We start from the raw sequence: 14,000 nt of genomic DNA on the forward strand, positions 1-14,000 counted from the left end.
AACCTGTGGTATATAAAATGTTTGACCTAAACATTTTATTTATGTTTGTTTAACATCACAAATTAAAAAATGTAAAACATTTACTTGGATAAACTTTATTTGATTACTTATATCAAATTAAATCATTTTTAAAAGGTGGATCAACAGAATGAGATTCATTTTTGGAATTAAATTATTGAAATATTTTCACTTTTAGATCATTTTGCATGACGTGAAAAACGTGAAATACATTTTTAAGTGGGTTCAAATGAATATTTTTTCCAGTGTACATCCGTATGAGAGTGGAGATGTTAATTACTGTTGGTTATGGTTGCATTTCAACTGTGATTTATTTTGCTGTTGCAGTAAAATTTTAGATATTTAGTCACTTCCATTTTAAAAATGTTCATAGATTCATTCAAAGGGGACAAACAGCGCTGCGCTGGGTGGCACAAAGTTTCCATCAACTAGTAACCTGGTGAACGCAGATAACCGGAGGGGGATCGTTTATTTATTTTTTTTAAAGCAAAAGTGCTCTGACGTCACCGTATTGGAATATTTTTGCGCCACTCAGCTGGTTTGGAGCTCCCAGTCCGCGCATGTTTCCACAGAGCGCGCTGCGCTCCGGCACCCCAGCCGTGCGTAATGATCACGGAGACCTCCAGGAGCTTTGAAATAGGATGTCGCCTTCCAGGTCAGCTCGAAGCGACCGGACACCTTCCCTGGTACTGAGCTGAGGAGATGGGGATCTGGATTCTTGGGTTGTTGGGAAATGCAGCCTCCCGCCCTGTGGGGATGGAAGTACTGACCCGCCAGTGTTTCTGAAGGTCTGTGTTGAATAGGCAGCTCCACCGCTGAAGCAGGTGAAGTAGTTAGTCAGGATGGGACGCCTGGTCAGTTAGAAAACCATGCACTGTTTGTCTAAATGGAGAGATGGCATGCGTGCTCATCTTCAGTCGACTTTTCCCGTTCTCGCACCGGCTCAGAGGAACATCAATTTGTCTCTTATCTCTTTTTCTGTCGTTTCTGTGCTATTGCGCGCTGTTCCCCGGCGGTGCTGTCATGCAAAAGTCAGGTGATCCGACGCCCAGCTGTCTGCAAGCTGATGGAGCCAAACGGCGCCTTCAGAAATCCCCGTCCTGTCTGTTTCCGCCGGACGCCAGGAAGAGCAGCGCCGCTGATGAGGCTCCTCAAGCCGACCTGAGGCGCTACGCCGCGGGCCGCGCCGGCAGGGAGAACACCCCCAGTCCTCCGATGAGTCACCTGAAGTTCGGCAATAAAAAGTTACCAAACGCCATCATAGTCGGCGTGAAAAAGGGAGGAACGAGGGCGGTGCTGGAGTTCATTAGGATTCATCCGGACGTCCGAGCGGCTGGAACCGAAACGCATTTCTTCGATCGAAATTATGATCGAGGTCTGGAGTGGTACAGGTAAGAACCAAGCGCAAGCGATCAATGGATATCTTTAGGCGTGGAATTTTATTTCTACTATTCTTTATTAAGTTTTCGAAGGAAAAGACGTGGAACTGAATTCACTGCAAAAACAAAATCTATCCAGTTAGTTTTGCTCTAGTTTCTGCAGATATCTTAGTACACTTGTAATACGACAAACTAAGTCAAAAGAAACTTTTCAGTAAGATTTAGAGGCTTGTTTTAAGTAAATAATTCCTTAATATTGATGAAAAAGTTGTACTTCCATTGGGAGATAAATTAACTTATGGTAAAAATGTCTTTTTATAGTGAAATAACCTGGAAGAAGTACTTCTTCGTCCACAATAAGTAATTATTTACTTAAACAAGCATCTATATCTATGTACACAGATACTTGTAAGTTAATTTTATCTTATTTCAAGTGTACTAAGACATTTGCACTATAAACCAGAACAAAAAGACTTGGTTTAATGTTTTTGTATTGCTAATGATATAAAAAGACTTTATGTTAAACTTGTTTCTTAAAGATTGTAGCCTGAAGAAAATATTGTTTTGTTCTGAGTTTCTGATTCCTGCTGTAAAATATAAACTGTAAGCAATGTTCTCCAGGTTTGTTGGTAGATGTTGTTCTGAAAGTTCATTTTGCTGTTTGTTGTATTTATGGATCTGAAATTCTTTAATTTCTGTTTTCATACATTTAAGGAGTTGGGGGAAATCGTCACATTTTCAGTTTTTGACCTGCTGATCAAGAGAAAATAAGTCAATTTATATTTCAGGACTATTGATTTCCATTTCTCTGTGTAAGATTTGACTCCGACTTGTGGCTGGAGTCTCAGGAAACCTTTACTTTATGTAATTAGAAAATAAATATAGTCAAGTTCATCTTCTGAAACCAGTGAAAAGCACAAAACACAATAAATTTAATTTTATTCTCTCAATTAAGTTGGCACCAAAAGAAAGACATGTGTGGCTTTTCAAAATAAAAGCAGCTTTAATTAATGTCAGGTTATAGTCCAGGATCTATGGAGCGAGTGATAAAAAAATCATGTTTACCGTCATAAATAAACGCAAATATTTCCAAGTTAGCACCACAAACACTTTGACTTTTATTGCAAAAAAATCACAAAAAGAATCAAAAAATCCTGGAGGAACAGAAAAGATGATCAATATTAATATAATTCATTGAAATTTTAACATTTTGTGATCAGGTTTTATCAATACATTCTGGCACAACCGGCCCTTTAAGAGCTTTCATGACCTTGATTTGACCCAAAACCAGAATGAGTTTGACACCTGCTGCTGCTCAATAAAACAAAATATCATAAAACCTTTTGGTTAAACTATATTATTCAGCTGATTAACACACCACACATTTAGCATATATTTAATTATTAAATTTGCCCCATTAGAGATTAACAACAAGAATTAGTTTGTTTGTTTGTTAAGAAAAATATGTACGACAACAAGTCCCTCTCATTTCCTGTTAAAGACATGCTACTTTAATGATTTGCTGTCTTGTAGTCTGCGGGGGAAATGTGTATATAATAATTACAGAGTGAAAGTATCGCCACTAATTGGTGCTCTTCAGGATGTTTGGCAGCTGAAGCCCTTTTATCTCACAGACGTCTTCCAGGGATGTGATCCCACAGGCCGTTTGACTGTCAGCTGTCAAAACTGGGAAAAGGTCAGGCCACGGATGCTTTGGAAATAAAACAGCTGTTTCATTAACAAAGTCCAACTCGCTGTCAGGAATCTTTTCGTTCTAAATCCGTAACTGATGGTGCTTTGTGCACGGCTCGTTTTAAGCAATATCTAAACAAAAGAATAAAGATTGCTGCAGTGAACTTGCCAAGCATCAGATGGTGGCTTTCCTGGCCAAGTCTCAGCCGCGCTAAAAGCCGCAGAGCAGAACCGGCTGGGCCGGGTCCTCCTGCGGAGAACAAATACCAGCAAACAGACTCGCATTTTCAGTCTGTCTGTGTGGCCTGTGCTGGTTTTGTTGTTTTCCATAAAGTTTAATTTGCGTTCTTCATACGACATCCTGTATGTTTAAACGTGACGCGGATTATTCAAGTGGCTGAATTACTTGGTCAACACATCATCATGTTCTGCAGGAGCGTGCTAATGACTCATTCATGGACTCAGATGTGTTAGGGAAACATTGAAAACGAGTCTGATGACATCAGCAGCTTCACTTTGGATCAGAACGACAAAGCAACTTTAAAAACCAGCCACAGCATTGATGGTGCACTGTAAAACATTAGAAGGTGGTTTAAGTAGAAAATGAAAGTCCACCTGCTGCCTTGAAAATGCAATTTAATTTAACTAACCAAAATTATTTTGGTTTTAACTCAGAAAGGAAAGTTCATGAAGTTGATTTAACAACGAGAGACAAGTTGTCTAAACATTGTTTTTTAAGTTCAATAATCTTGAATTGTGAGTTTTAACTTAATGTTTCACTTTAAACCAAATAATTATTTCACATTATGCAAGAAAACAAAACTGCCCTCACGTAGTTAAACGTATAAAAACATGCCGCTAAGCATTCTAAGAGACCAAATAGTTAATTTTTTCAGAGAACAGATGAATACCAAAGTTGTTCTGAACCTTGTACGAATTGGACTTTGTTGATGAAACAACTAACATGAGGAACCAGTTATTAAATGTTTAAATAGATAATCAAAGATTGAATTCTATTAGAAGTTATTGAAGTAAAAATTTATGACTTCCTAAAACTAAAATGCACTAATGTGAATCTAGACACCTACCTTTGTAAAAATGCGTTCTCATTCATTACTGCATCAGATCCAATGTGATGCAGTAAGAAAACAATGTAATCTTTATTAATATTTATTATCTTTATAATTATTTAAAGTGTTTGTAAAGTTTATGATTCAATAGTTTATGATTCTAATGTACAGCCAGATCCTTGAAGAATGATTTGCTCTTTGTTCCTTTTGTATTAGTCTGAATGTTTTCACTGGTTATAATGAGTGAATCTGCTGTGCATCATTATTTCCTGACCAGCTTTCAGTCACTAATGTTTGAAACCAAACCCAAAAACATGATTGATCAGCCAATTGGTGAGGTAATAATATTTTTCACACAGGTCAGGTTTGCTTTGAAATTCATTTAGATTTTAAATTAAACAAAAATACAAGCAGAATAAAGTCATAAGGGGACAGTTACTTTTCAGTGCTGCTGGATTTGGAAGAAAAATCTCAACAAATGCTGCAGATTGTCTTGAATCAGGAATTTATTGTTGTAAAATAAACTTGTGATTTGATTGATGGGAATCAATTCAGATATAATAATAATAATAATAATAATAATAATAATAATAATAATAATAATAATAATAATAATAATAATAATAATATTTCAGTTTTTTGTTTGTTTGTTTGTTTGATTTTTTGCTGATAAAATAAGAACATAATCTAATGTAAACAATCTTTTGATACCATAAGCAGCTCAGTCTGCACTGCCAGAACAAACCGTCTGAAAACATTTACCCGTTCCACCATGGCCTACTTTAAAGACCCAGAACTAACCTCTTTTATATATATATATATATATATATATATATATATATATATATATATATATATATATATATATATATATATATATATATATATGATTTATTACTCTTGAACAGTTCTGGGATGATGTGCAGGGAAGCTGTCTGCGACTTTGTTCATTTACATTAAGAAACTGGCTTTATCCTCAAAATGAAGCCAAGTTTGAGCGGCTTTATTCACTCGCTGTCATCCTGCCCTAAATACAGAATGTATGCAGTTCTGACTTGCTTTAATATTTTATTTTTGGTGGTAACTTCAGCAGCTTTGAACAGGTAAATAATCATTGTTTTGTTTACTAGAAATCCTGCCATGTTCTTTACTTTCTCTTTTTATTCAGAGGTTTAATGCCGAGGACCCTTGAGAGCCAAATAACAATGGAGAAAACACCAAGCTACTTTGTGACCAAAGAGACTCCGCACCGGATCTCCGCCATGTCCCAGGAAACTAAACTCATCGTTGTGGTGAGAGACCCGGTCACTCGAGCAATATCAGACTACACCCAGACTTTATCCAAAACGCCGGACCTGCCCAGCTTCCAGGACCTGGCCTTCAGGAACCAGAGCCTGGGGATCGTGGACGTGTCGTGGAACGCCATCCGGATCGGCCTGTACGCGCTGCACCTCGAGAACTGGCTGCGCCACTTCCCCCTGGCTCAGATCCACTTTGTGAGCGGGGAGCGTCTCATCACGGACCCGGCCGGCGAGCTGGCCCGGGTGCAGGACTTCCTCGGGCTGAAGCGCATCGTCACCGACAAGCACTTCTATTTCAACCGCACCAAGGGCTTCCCTTGCCTTAAGAAGCCGGAGAGCAGCGGCTCGCCTCGCTGCCTGGGCAAGTCCAAGGGCAGAACTCACGTCCAGATAGACAGAGACGCCATCGAGCAACTGAGGGATTTCTACCGGCCTTATAACGTCAAGTTCTACGAAATGGTGGGACACGACTTTAAATGGGAGTAACTTTTTCTTACGAGTGACGGAATACAGTAGATACAAAACGTCTACCCGGCTGCGTTACAATGCCAGGGCTTTGTAAATAATGAGTACAAGAAAAGTAACTTCAGAACTTTCTCCACCTGCACTGTAAAACATTACAAGGTAGTTTAACTAGAAAATGAAAGTCCACCTGCTGCCGGGAAAATGCAATTTAAGTCAACAAAAATATTATTTTGCGTTCATGAAGTTGATTTAGCAACAAGAGACAAGTTGTCTAAACATTGTTTTTTTTGTTTTTTTAAGTTTATTGATCTTGAATTGTGAGTTTTAACTTAATGCTGCAGTTTAAACCAAATTAAATCACAATATGTAAGAAAATCTGACCTGATTTCTCTATTATTTTAATCACAATATCAAGTTAAAATAACTTATTTTACTGTAGAATAAATTTAATTCTTGTTTCAAATCACATGAACCAAATTTCTGATCTGATGATGAATTTTATCGAACATCTGAATGAATTGAGCTCAGAAACATTCAGTGTGATCAGGACATTATCCTCAAGCTTTGCAAACTGTCAGCTGCATTAAAATAAACATTTGCCTTAATAACACCAGAGTCACATCAAAGTAACGCTCTTCATCTCAGGATACAAAAACACGCCGCTAAGCATTCTGGGAAATAGTTCCCACTCCTGTCTTTTTCTTCTTTCAGTTTTTTAAGTGTTAACCTAAAAACTCTGTTTATTCAACTCTGACAAAATTTAACACAACTTACTATTGCAAGTTTATCTTTCACAAACTCAAACATTTAGGTTCAAAATCTAAAACCTGACAAATTTATTTTATTTTTAAACAGTAGAAGATAGTAGACACAACTAAATGTTTTTACAGTGTTTAATATAAAATATACTCAGTACAACTCAGTTAAAACCTAAAACCTTTTTGTGGAAGACATAAAACAATTTAAAACATTCCATCTCATAACTAGATATAAAGTTTTTTTCAATCAACCAGAAAACCTGTGGTAGGAGCAGTCCACCATGTTTTTTATTAAAACATGTTAAAAGTTTAAAATGTTACCCAGGCAGCGCCAGAGAGGCCCTCACAATGCAAATATGTTATAAGAAAGTATTAATTTTATGGTTTGCAAATTTATAGCACCACATTATTATTATTTTTTATAATACCTGTGGAAAGATTAATTTAATTTATGTAGCAGTAACTTTGCACATTCATTAACATTTTTATAAATTCTCCAGAATTAGCCAAAAGTCTATTTTTCCTCTGTTTTTCCTGAATAATGAGTAATTGGCCTTCTATAAACAAGCAGGTTACACAAAACAAAGTTAAAATGACGTTAACTACACTAATTTGATCAATAAATACAGATCAGTCTAAAAGTCAATAAACCCGACATTTCAACAGAGATGGGCAGACCTTTCATACCAGCAGTTTTCCACATGGAGATTTCTTGATTCACAGCTGAAGTGGATGTCTTGAGTCATTTGTCTCCAGACATTTTTCTGGCCATTGCAGTTTATTTTTTTGATGGGTCTCTTATAAACGCAGACCTTGTAGTTCCAGCGGTCCGTTACCAGCGTCCTGTTTGTTGTCAGACAGAAAAGCCCTTTCAGCTCTGGGGTCACTTATTTCAGTTTGTGCCGCTGGAGATTCCTGCTGACCAGATTGCTGACTTTCTCACAAAGGGAAGAGATTCTGGGGAATAGGATTAGTTCCTCTTTAAGTCAGCTTCCCAGGCTTTAAAAGGAAATAATCAAGGCATGCCTTGAAAGCAAGACCTTGGAAAATGTCAGCGAAGTCTTTAGGGAGGGAAGCATTAAGCTGCTGTATGATGGTGGGACGTCCAAACCGCAAGGCCACCAGGAGAAAACCACCGGAAAAGAATCTGTACAGCGATTATTACCCACCGGGTTCCTTCCCAGCATGACGCAAATTCAGTTGGCAGATGACATCAAATCTGTTCACTTTTCTAAATGTGTTCATATTTCTGTTACGGTAATAATGTTTGTCTCTACGTTTCGTTGAATAAAGCAGAAGGAAGCGCTCATTATGACTGGTTTGATGCTGTTATGTAAAAAGGCTCGACCTTGTTAGACCAGCACTGAGAACGTCTGGATCTTTACTATTCCTGGCTCTCCATATATCTGTTCGGATCGCAATTTGTTTGAGGTTTATCGCGTTCTGTAAGGTTTGTTGTGAGCTTAGAGGCTGGTGATGGGTGTATGACTGGGTGTAGGTGGGAGGAATTTCAATCACTTCTCAAAGACAAAGCAAGGAACGCTGAGTGGTTGGAGGTTATCAAATAGATTCTGGGACCGAGTGTCACATCATAGCAGCGAAAAGTTAGTATTTGGTTACGCTCGGTGAATACTAACGTCCATGTTTGTCTGCTTGCTGCAGAAAATCACTTGCTGATGCATGAGCAAGGAGCTTATCTTGTGAACTGAAGAGGAGGGTTGTGTGTGGCTATGCACTCACGTCACATGTGACACTAAATATCGCTATGCAAATTATTCAATACACATTTTCAAAGCTCTATCACTTATTTGGAGCTTTTCTGCTGTCTTAAGTGTGTGTTGCATTTTATGTTTGTGAGAGAGGTGCAGCTTTACAAAGGGTGTGGTGTTTGTAAAATTACACAGTCAAAAATTATCAGTAATTTGAGTTATTTAGCCTGACAAGAGAAAAATAAACAGAAGGGTTTGTTTTTCAAACTCAGACTTTTACAATGTCATTAATTTGTTTATATAAATGTAACAGTTTCAAGCTAACTATTTAGTTCCAAGCTAACTATTTGGCTCTGAACTAAGCTAAATACCTAGCTAGCTCAGCGCTACGTAAAACTTTTAGGGTGACCATATTTTCATTTGGGAAAACCAGGACACCTTGGAACAGGGTGTCTTTGCAGCAGGCCTACGTAATCCTACAATGACATGATATCGCTCTGGCATGTTGTTGGCGTACTGACAGCCACGCTATCCATCTTCTGATTAAGAACAGGGCTGCCCGCACTGACGCAGCTCAGGGATTACGTCACACGCAGCGCCGTGCGCAGGGCCCTAGTGCCCGTAAATTTAATGGTCCAATGAAGGTAATTTAAAAAACAGGACATTTCCTCACTTTCTAAAAAAACCCGGGACAGGACGTGAAATACGGACGTTTGGTCACCCTACGTAAAACTGACATCTATAAATGAATGAATAGTACAAATGAATCTCGGTGTTGACTGATGAGGCAGAAATTGACTGATGAGGCATTTTTTTTTTTTTTACTACTCCTGCCATTGTAACACAGTTTGCTTGTCGGGCTTCGCTCTACTTCCGCATGGGGGCGGAGCCAGCGTCATAAATGCAGCTGTAATGATGAGCTCACACCAAACGCATTACGGGCCTCACAATTGTGTTTGACGCTTCAAGGTCAACGTGTGTGCACTGTTGGTGCGTTCACACCGAGCCGCTTTGAGGAGCGTCGGACACGTCAAATGTTCAAATCGCTTGAAACGGGCCGCAACAGGAACCTCGACGCGCCTCCACGTAGACTTTGAATGTAAACCAGACGCTCCAAACTCGTTTGGTGTGAACGCACCGTCAGATTCCACATCAGCATTAAAGTGGACTTTATATCATCAGCAAGGTAACTCTTTATTGATGCTGAGAAGAGGTGGAAGTGCATCCTGCTGACTGGCTGTTAGCTTGAGTGTTTACTAACAGCTAAAGTCTTTCTCCAAACTAAGCTCAGTGAAGATAAAAAGGGCTCAAATGAAATGGACTCTACCCCTTTAATCCTAAAACTGAGACATTTTTGATGTTCAGGCTCTGAAAATGTTTTACTGACTAATAACACTAATTAACACCCATTTTCACTCTGTTCTCTTCATACTTCAGAAGCCAAGTGCTTTAATTTGTATGAGTACTGTTTCATCTCCCTCCTCTTTTTATTTTCCATGTGCTGGCAAAATGCTTTGAAGATTTCCAATGTCTGACGTTTGAAATCCAGAAAGTCGAGCTCAGGAAACTTTTCATCTGTGCTATGTTTAGACTCTTATTCTCATTCTTCCACTCTTCTGCATTAGCTCACACAGCCAGTGCATTGTTAAAAGAGGAAAAAGAGAAGAAAAAGATGTTCCTGCCTCTGTGACCCTCCCTCAGCTCAGACGTGTGCATTATCTTCTCCGTTTCCCCTCAGAGTGTCTCTCTGTCCCAACATTCATTAAACCCGCAGGACCTCCAGGTGGACGGAGGCCGCGCCGTCCGACCGCCGCCACCTCCGACCGCCTCCTTGTCATCATTTCTCGGTGACGGCTTGATTCTCCATCTCTGAGCCTGCACAGGTGAGCCTGTTCCCAGTGGCGGTGATGAGCTGCAGCCCCCTCTGCTCGGTACACGGGGGTCCTAATTAGGCCTGAGAGCTGGAGGAAAGCAATCCCCGAGAACAAGCACCAGCCGGGCTCTTATTAGGCTCTGCTACTGGACGGCTCTCCAGAGATTGCTTGCAGGTCAAATCTCTCTTTTTCTTTTTAGTTTTCCGTCTTACACACACACTCACACACTCAGCTTCCTTTTTCAAATATAAATCCCCTCAGGATTTGTGAATTCCTTCTCCTTTCTGCGCATCGGGATATGACCTATATGCACTTAACTAATGAGGGGCTCATTATTCTGAACAATAATTTGATAAGCATCACGTTGTATTGTAAAGCATTTTGATTAAATGGATCAATTTTCCAAACATGCTAATATGTTTGGATTAAATTTGTAATCAAAGATTTTCCCCACTGAGAACAAGCTAAATATAATCAGTTAGGAAAGTATAAGCCTACTTCTTATCAGTTTGTTTTACTTTGTTCCCTTTTTTCACATGAACCAAATCAAAGTCATGACAGTGGCTGAAGACGGACGTTTTATTTATTCAGATGACGGTGATGTTCCTGGTGATAATGTAGCTCATCTCCAGCATAAACCCGGTTGCTTAATGTCGCCTCAACCATTCGCATTTTTAGATTTTTAATGAGGACGGAGGCAAAGATGGAGGCTTAGTCCTGAAAAGGAATCTTCCCTCAAATCAGCTGCACTGGGATCATTTTTACATGTACTTGTTAACAATGCTGTAGCAAGTGTTAATGCACGCCTACAGGAAAACATAAATTACATACTGCTCTATTTAAGCAGCAGCAAATTTAAAGACTCTCTCCTGTCTCTCTCTCTCTCGGCGTCTGCTTGTGATGTTCTCCTGGGATTGCACAAAGTTCCCTGCTATCTGAATGAGACAGCAGCTGACACTGCAGAGGCAGAGATTCAGCAGTGCACCTCATTCAGTCCTAATGTTTCAGAATAGTTTAGCTTCTGCAGCCGACAGGGTGTCCCAGTGGTCGAAATCACCAGTGGCGTAGGAGCCAAATTAAAATGAAGTGCTGACAACTATGGCACAGTCACCAGCATGTAATGGTGCATGCTCTACAACTATTTGCAGACCAGAGTTAGAGCAGCGGGCAGCAGAGAGGACTCTTCACGAGCAGCGCCATGTGACAGGGCGAAGAAACTTTTAAATACGCCAAAGAAGTTAAAGACTGAGAGGAAATATGAACTTATTGCAAAAAAAAAACTAACTAATAATTCCGCGATAAAATGCTTTGAAAGCAAAATGAAATCAAATCTTACGATTTTCTGCTTTTTAGTGACTCATAATTGATGCTTTCCGAGAGAAAATGGTTGTTTGCATAAAAAATAGGTTAGAAATTCAGTAAAAAGTGACACAAATACTCAAAAATTTAAAGTGTCACACTGGATTTTATCAAAAACTTAAAACGTAGCTTCTTGATGTGGTCTTCCACTTGTTTGAGGATTTTTCTCCCAGAGCACATCTAAAATATTAAAGAGATAATGCAGCTAGGAGCTGAAATATTTCGCTGCATTGCTTTATAACTCTACTTCCTGGTTTTTGCAAAGCAGCCAATCTATGAGTGTTAATCATTTTCTCTTTATTTCCACCAAGACAGGAAATAAGAAAGACTGTAGATTTTAGCTTCTGTGGTAATAACAATGGTTTCCATTGTTCATATTAATATATTTAATAAAAAGGGTTTGAACTATTAAAATAGGCAGATATAAGAGTTTTTAGAGGAAGGCCTCAAGAATTCATGGATATCAGCCATTTATGCTCTGCAAAATGCAAAATCTCTTCTTTTTTTGTCTAGTTTCTAGTGCAAATATCTTATCACACTTGAAATAAGACAAAACTAACTTAAAAAGAACTTTTAAGAAAGATATAGGAGCTTGTTTTAAATCAATAACTTCATAATATGCTTAAAAACTGGCAGATTATTTCCCTTACAACATGGGGAAGATGTCCTGTTCAAAGTGAAATAATTTGCCAACAGAACAATATCAAAGAAACTATTTATTTATCAAGCTTCTGCATATTGCAGAAAAGTTACTTGTAAGTTAGTTTTGTCTTATTTCAAACGTACTAAGATATTTGCAGGAGAATTAGACCAAAAACACTGAAGACTTTGTGTTTTTGCAGTTTCGGTCCACCGTCTTCCTGAAATCCATTTTTGGCATCTTGCTGCAAGAATGAAGAAAAAAATCCTCCAGAATTAATTTACTTATTCCTTTGTCACCAAGCACAAGGGGACAAAATGGTAATCCAAGTTGGCTAACGCTCACCTTTGACCTGGAGTCACATTAGCAGGAAACTGGGCTAACTGGGCTAGCCAGCAGATTTGGCCACAATCATATTTTTACCAGCTGAGAACAATAATCCTTCTCAGCCAGTCTTGTTGAATCTGTAGTCATAGAGGTCAGAGTGTTGTTAGCGCCACCTGTGGATGTGTTTTTAACAGAAAAACAGACAAGGCTAAACGGTGAACACGCCACTTCCTGTCGGAGCCTTTCCTGTTTCACACCTGTGAAACTGAGGAAAGCGTTGTTCAGCTCCAGCTCTTCGCTGTTACGTCTGTTTGTCTGACAACTGAGAGTCTTCTCTGAAGTAGCTGATGTGAGATGGAGAGCTGATTAGACTGGAGGAGTAGTCAAAGCTCAGTCTGTCTCACCAGGAGATGTGTCCTAATTAGAGCGTGCGCCTCGCGTCTCACTGTGAACGAATAACAAGCCTCCTCCTGCAGCGGCCTCCAGACGAGGCAACGAGCAGCGGAAAGCTCCGGACTTCAGACCGCACCTGAGCGGACTGAGAGAGAAGTGGAGGTCAAACCTCAATGCGCTTCTTTCTTGGGTTTTTTTATGTGTCCAAGCGACACGTGGTAAAATATAATAATGAAGTGGCAGGAAAGTTTTAACTTGGAGTTTTAAGTGGTATTTGACGGAGCCCCGTAGGGGAGGTTTGTTTCTCTCGTAATAATGTACTAATCAGTTCAGGCAGCATCATTTAACACTGAAAGTCTTTCTTATGGTGGCCACCATACATAAGGTTTTTCCATGTATGTTAGTATCTGTTTGTGAGATATCTGAAGTTTTATATCTTTTTCTTTAGGATTGAAATGCAGCACAGACCGAAGCAGGTCAAACAGGATTTCCATCTCCTCTAAGATATAAACAGAAACCTTCCCTGAGAAAGTTTCTGTTTATTACCCTGTGAGTTATTTTCATCTGACAGGTTTGATTGTCTCTTTTTTGTCTGAATGGTTAATAATTTTCTCAACCTTACACAGAGACACAAACATGCAGCGAAAAAATTAATTTTCAATCAATTTCTTGCATTGAAGCGTTAAAATGTTTTTACTGAGGCTCTTGAAATGTTTGCAATTTTTAATTGACATTTATGACTGTATACGAAATAGACCAGATGTATTAGCTAATTTGTTGAGGAGAAACATGAAACTTATTACAAGGGAATGCAAAAGAAAAATGTTTCCCCTTGTCCCCTAAGGGGCTCCGCAGTATTTAACCCTTTTGAGCCAAAACTTTCCAGAACTACATTTTGTTGCACTGATAGCTGCCAGGACCACAAAGATCTATAATATTTGAATTTAATGTTGTTTTTCTCCCTCATAACCCCTGATGTTAATCATGTGAACAGAATATTTCAATGATCTCATCG

The 14,000-nt window shown here is 39.0% G+C and overlaps 1 protein-coding gene across 1 annotated transcript; it reads left to right on the forward strand.

The window, feature by feature from the left end:
- Positions 1-548: 548 nt before the first annotated feature.
- On the forward strand, positions 549-7,983 carry LOC122823623 (heparan sulfate glucosamine 3-O-sulfotransferase 2-like). The gene is made up of 2 exons (XM_044103439.1): positions 549-1,409; positions 5,328-7,983. The coding sequence occupies exons 1-2, from the start codon at positions 913-915 to the stop codon at positions 5,944-5,946; spliced, it is 1,116 nt and encodes a 371-aa protein (XP_043959374.1). The 5' UTR covers positions 549-912; the 3' UTR covers positions 5,947-7,983.
- The last annotated feature ends 6,017 nt before the right edge of the window (positions 7,984-14,000 follow it).

The sequence above is a fragment of the Gambusia affinis genome, linkage group LG20 (genome assembly GCF_019740435.1).
Source record: "Gambusia affinis linkage group LG20, SWU_Gaff_1.0, whole genome shotgun sequence".
In the NCBI taxonomy this organism is placed as follows: Eukaryota; Metazoa; Chordata; class Actinopteri; order Cyprinodontiformes; family Poeciliidae; genus Gambusia; species Gambusia affinis.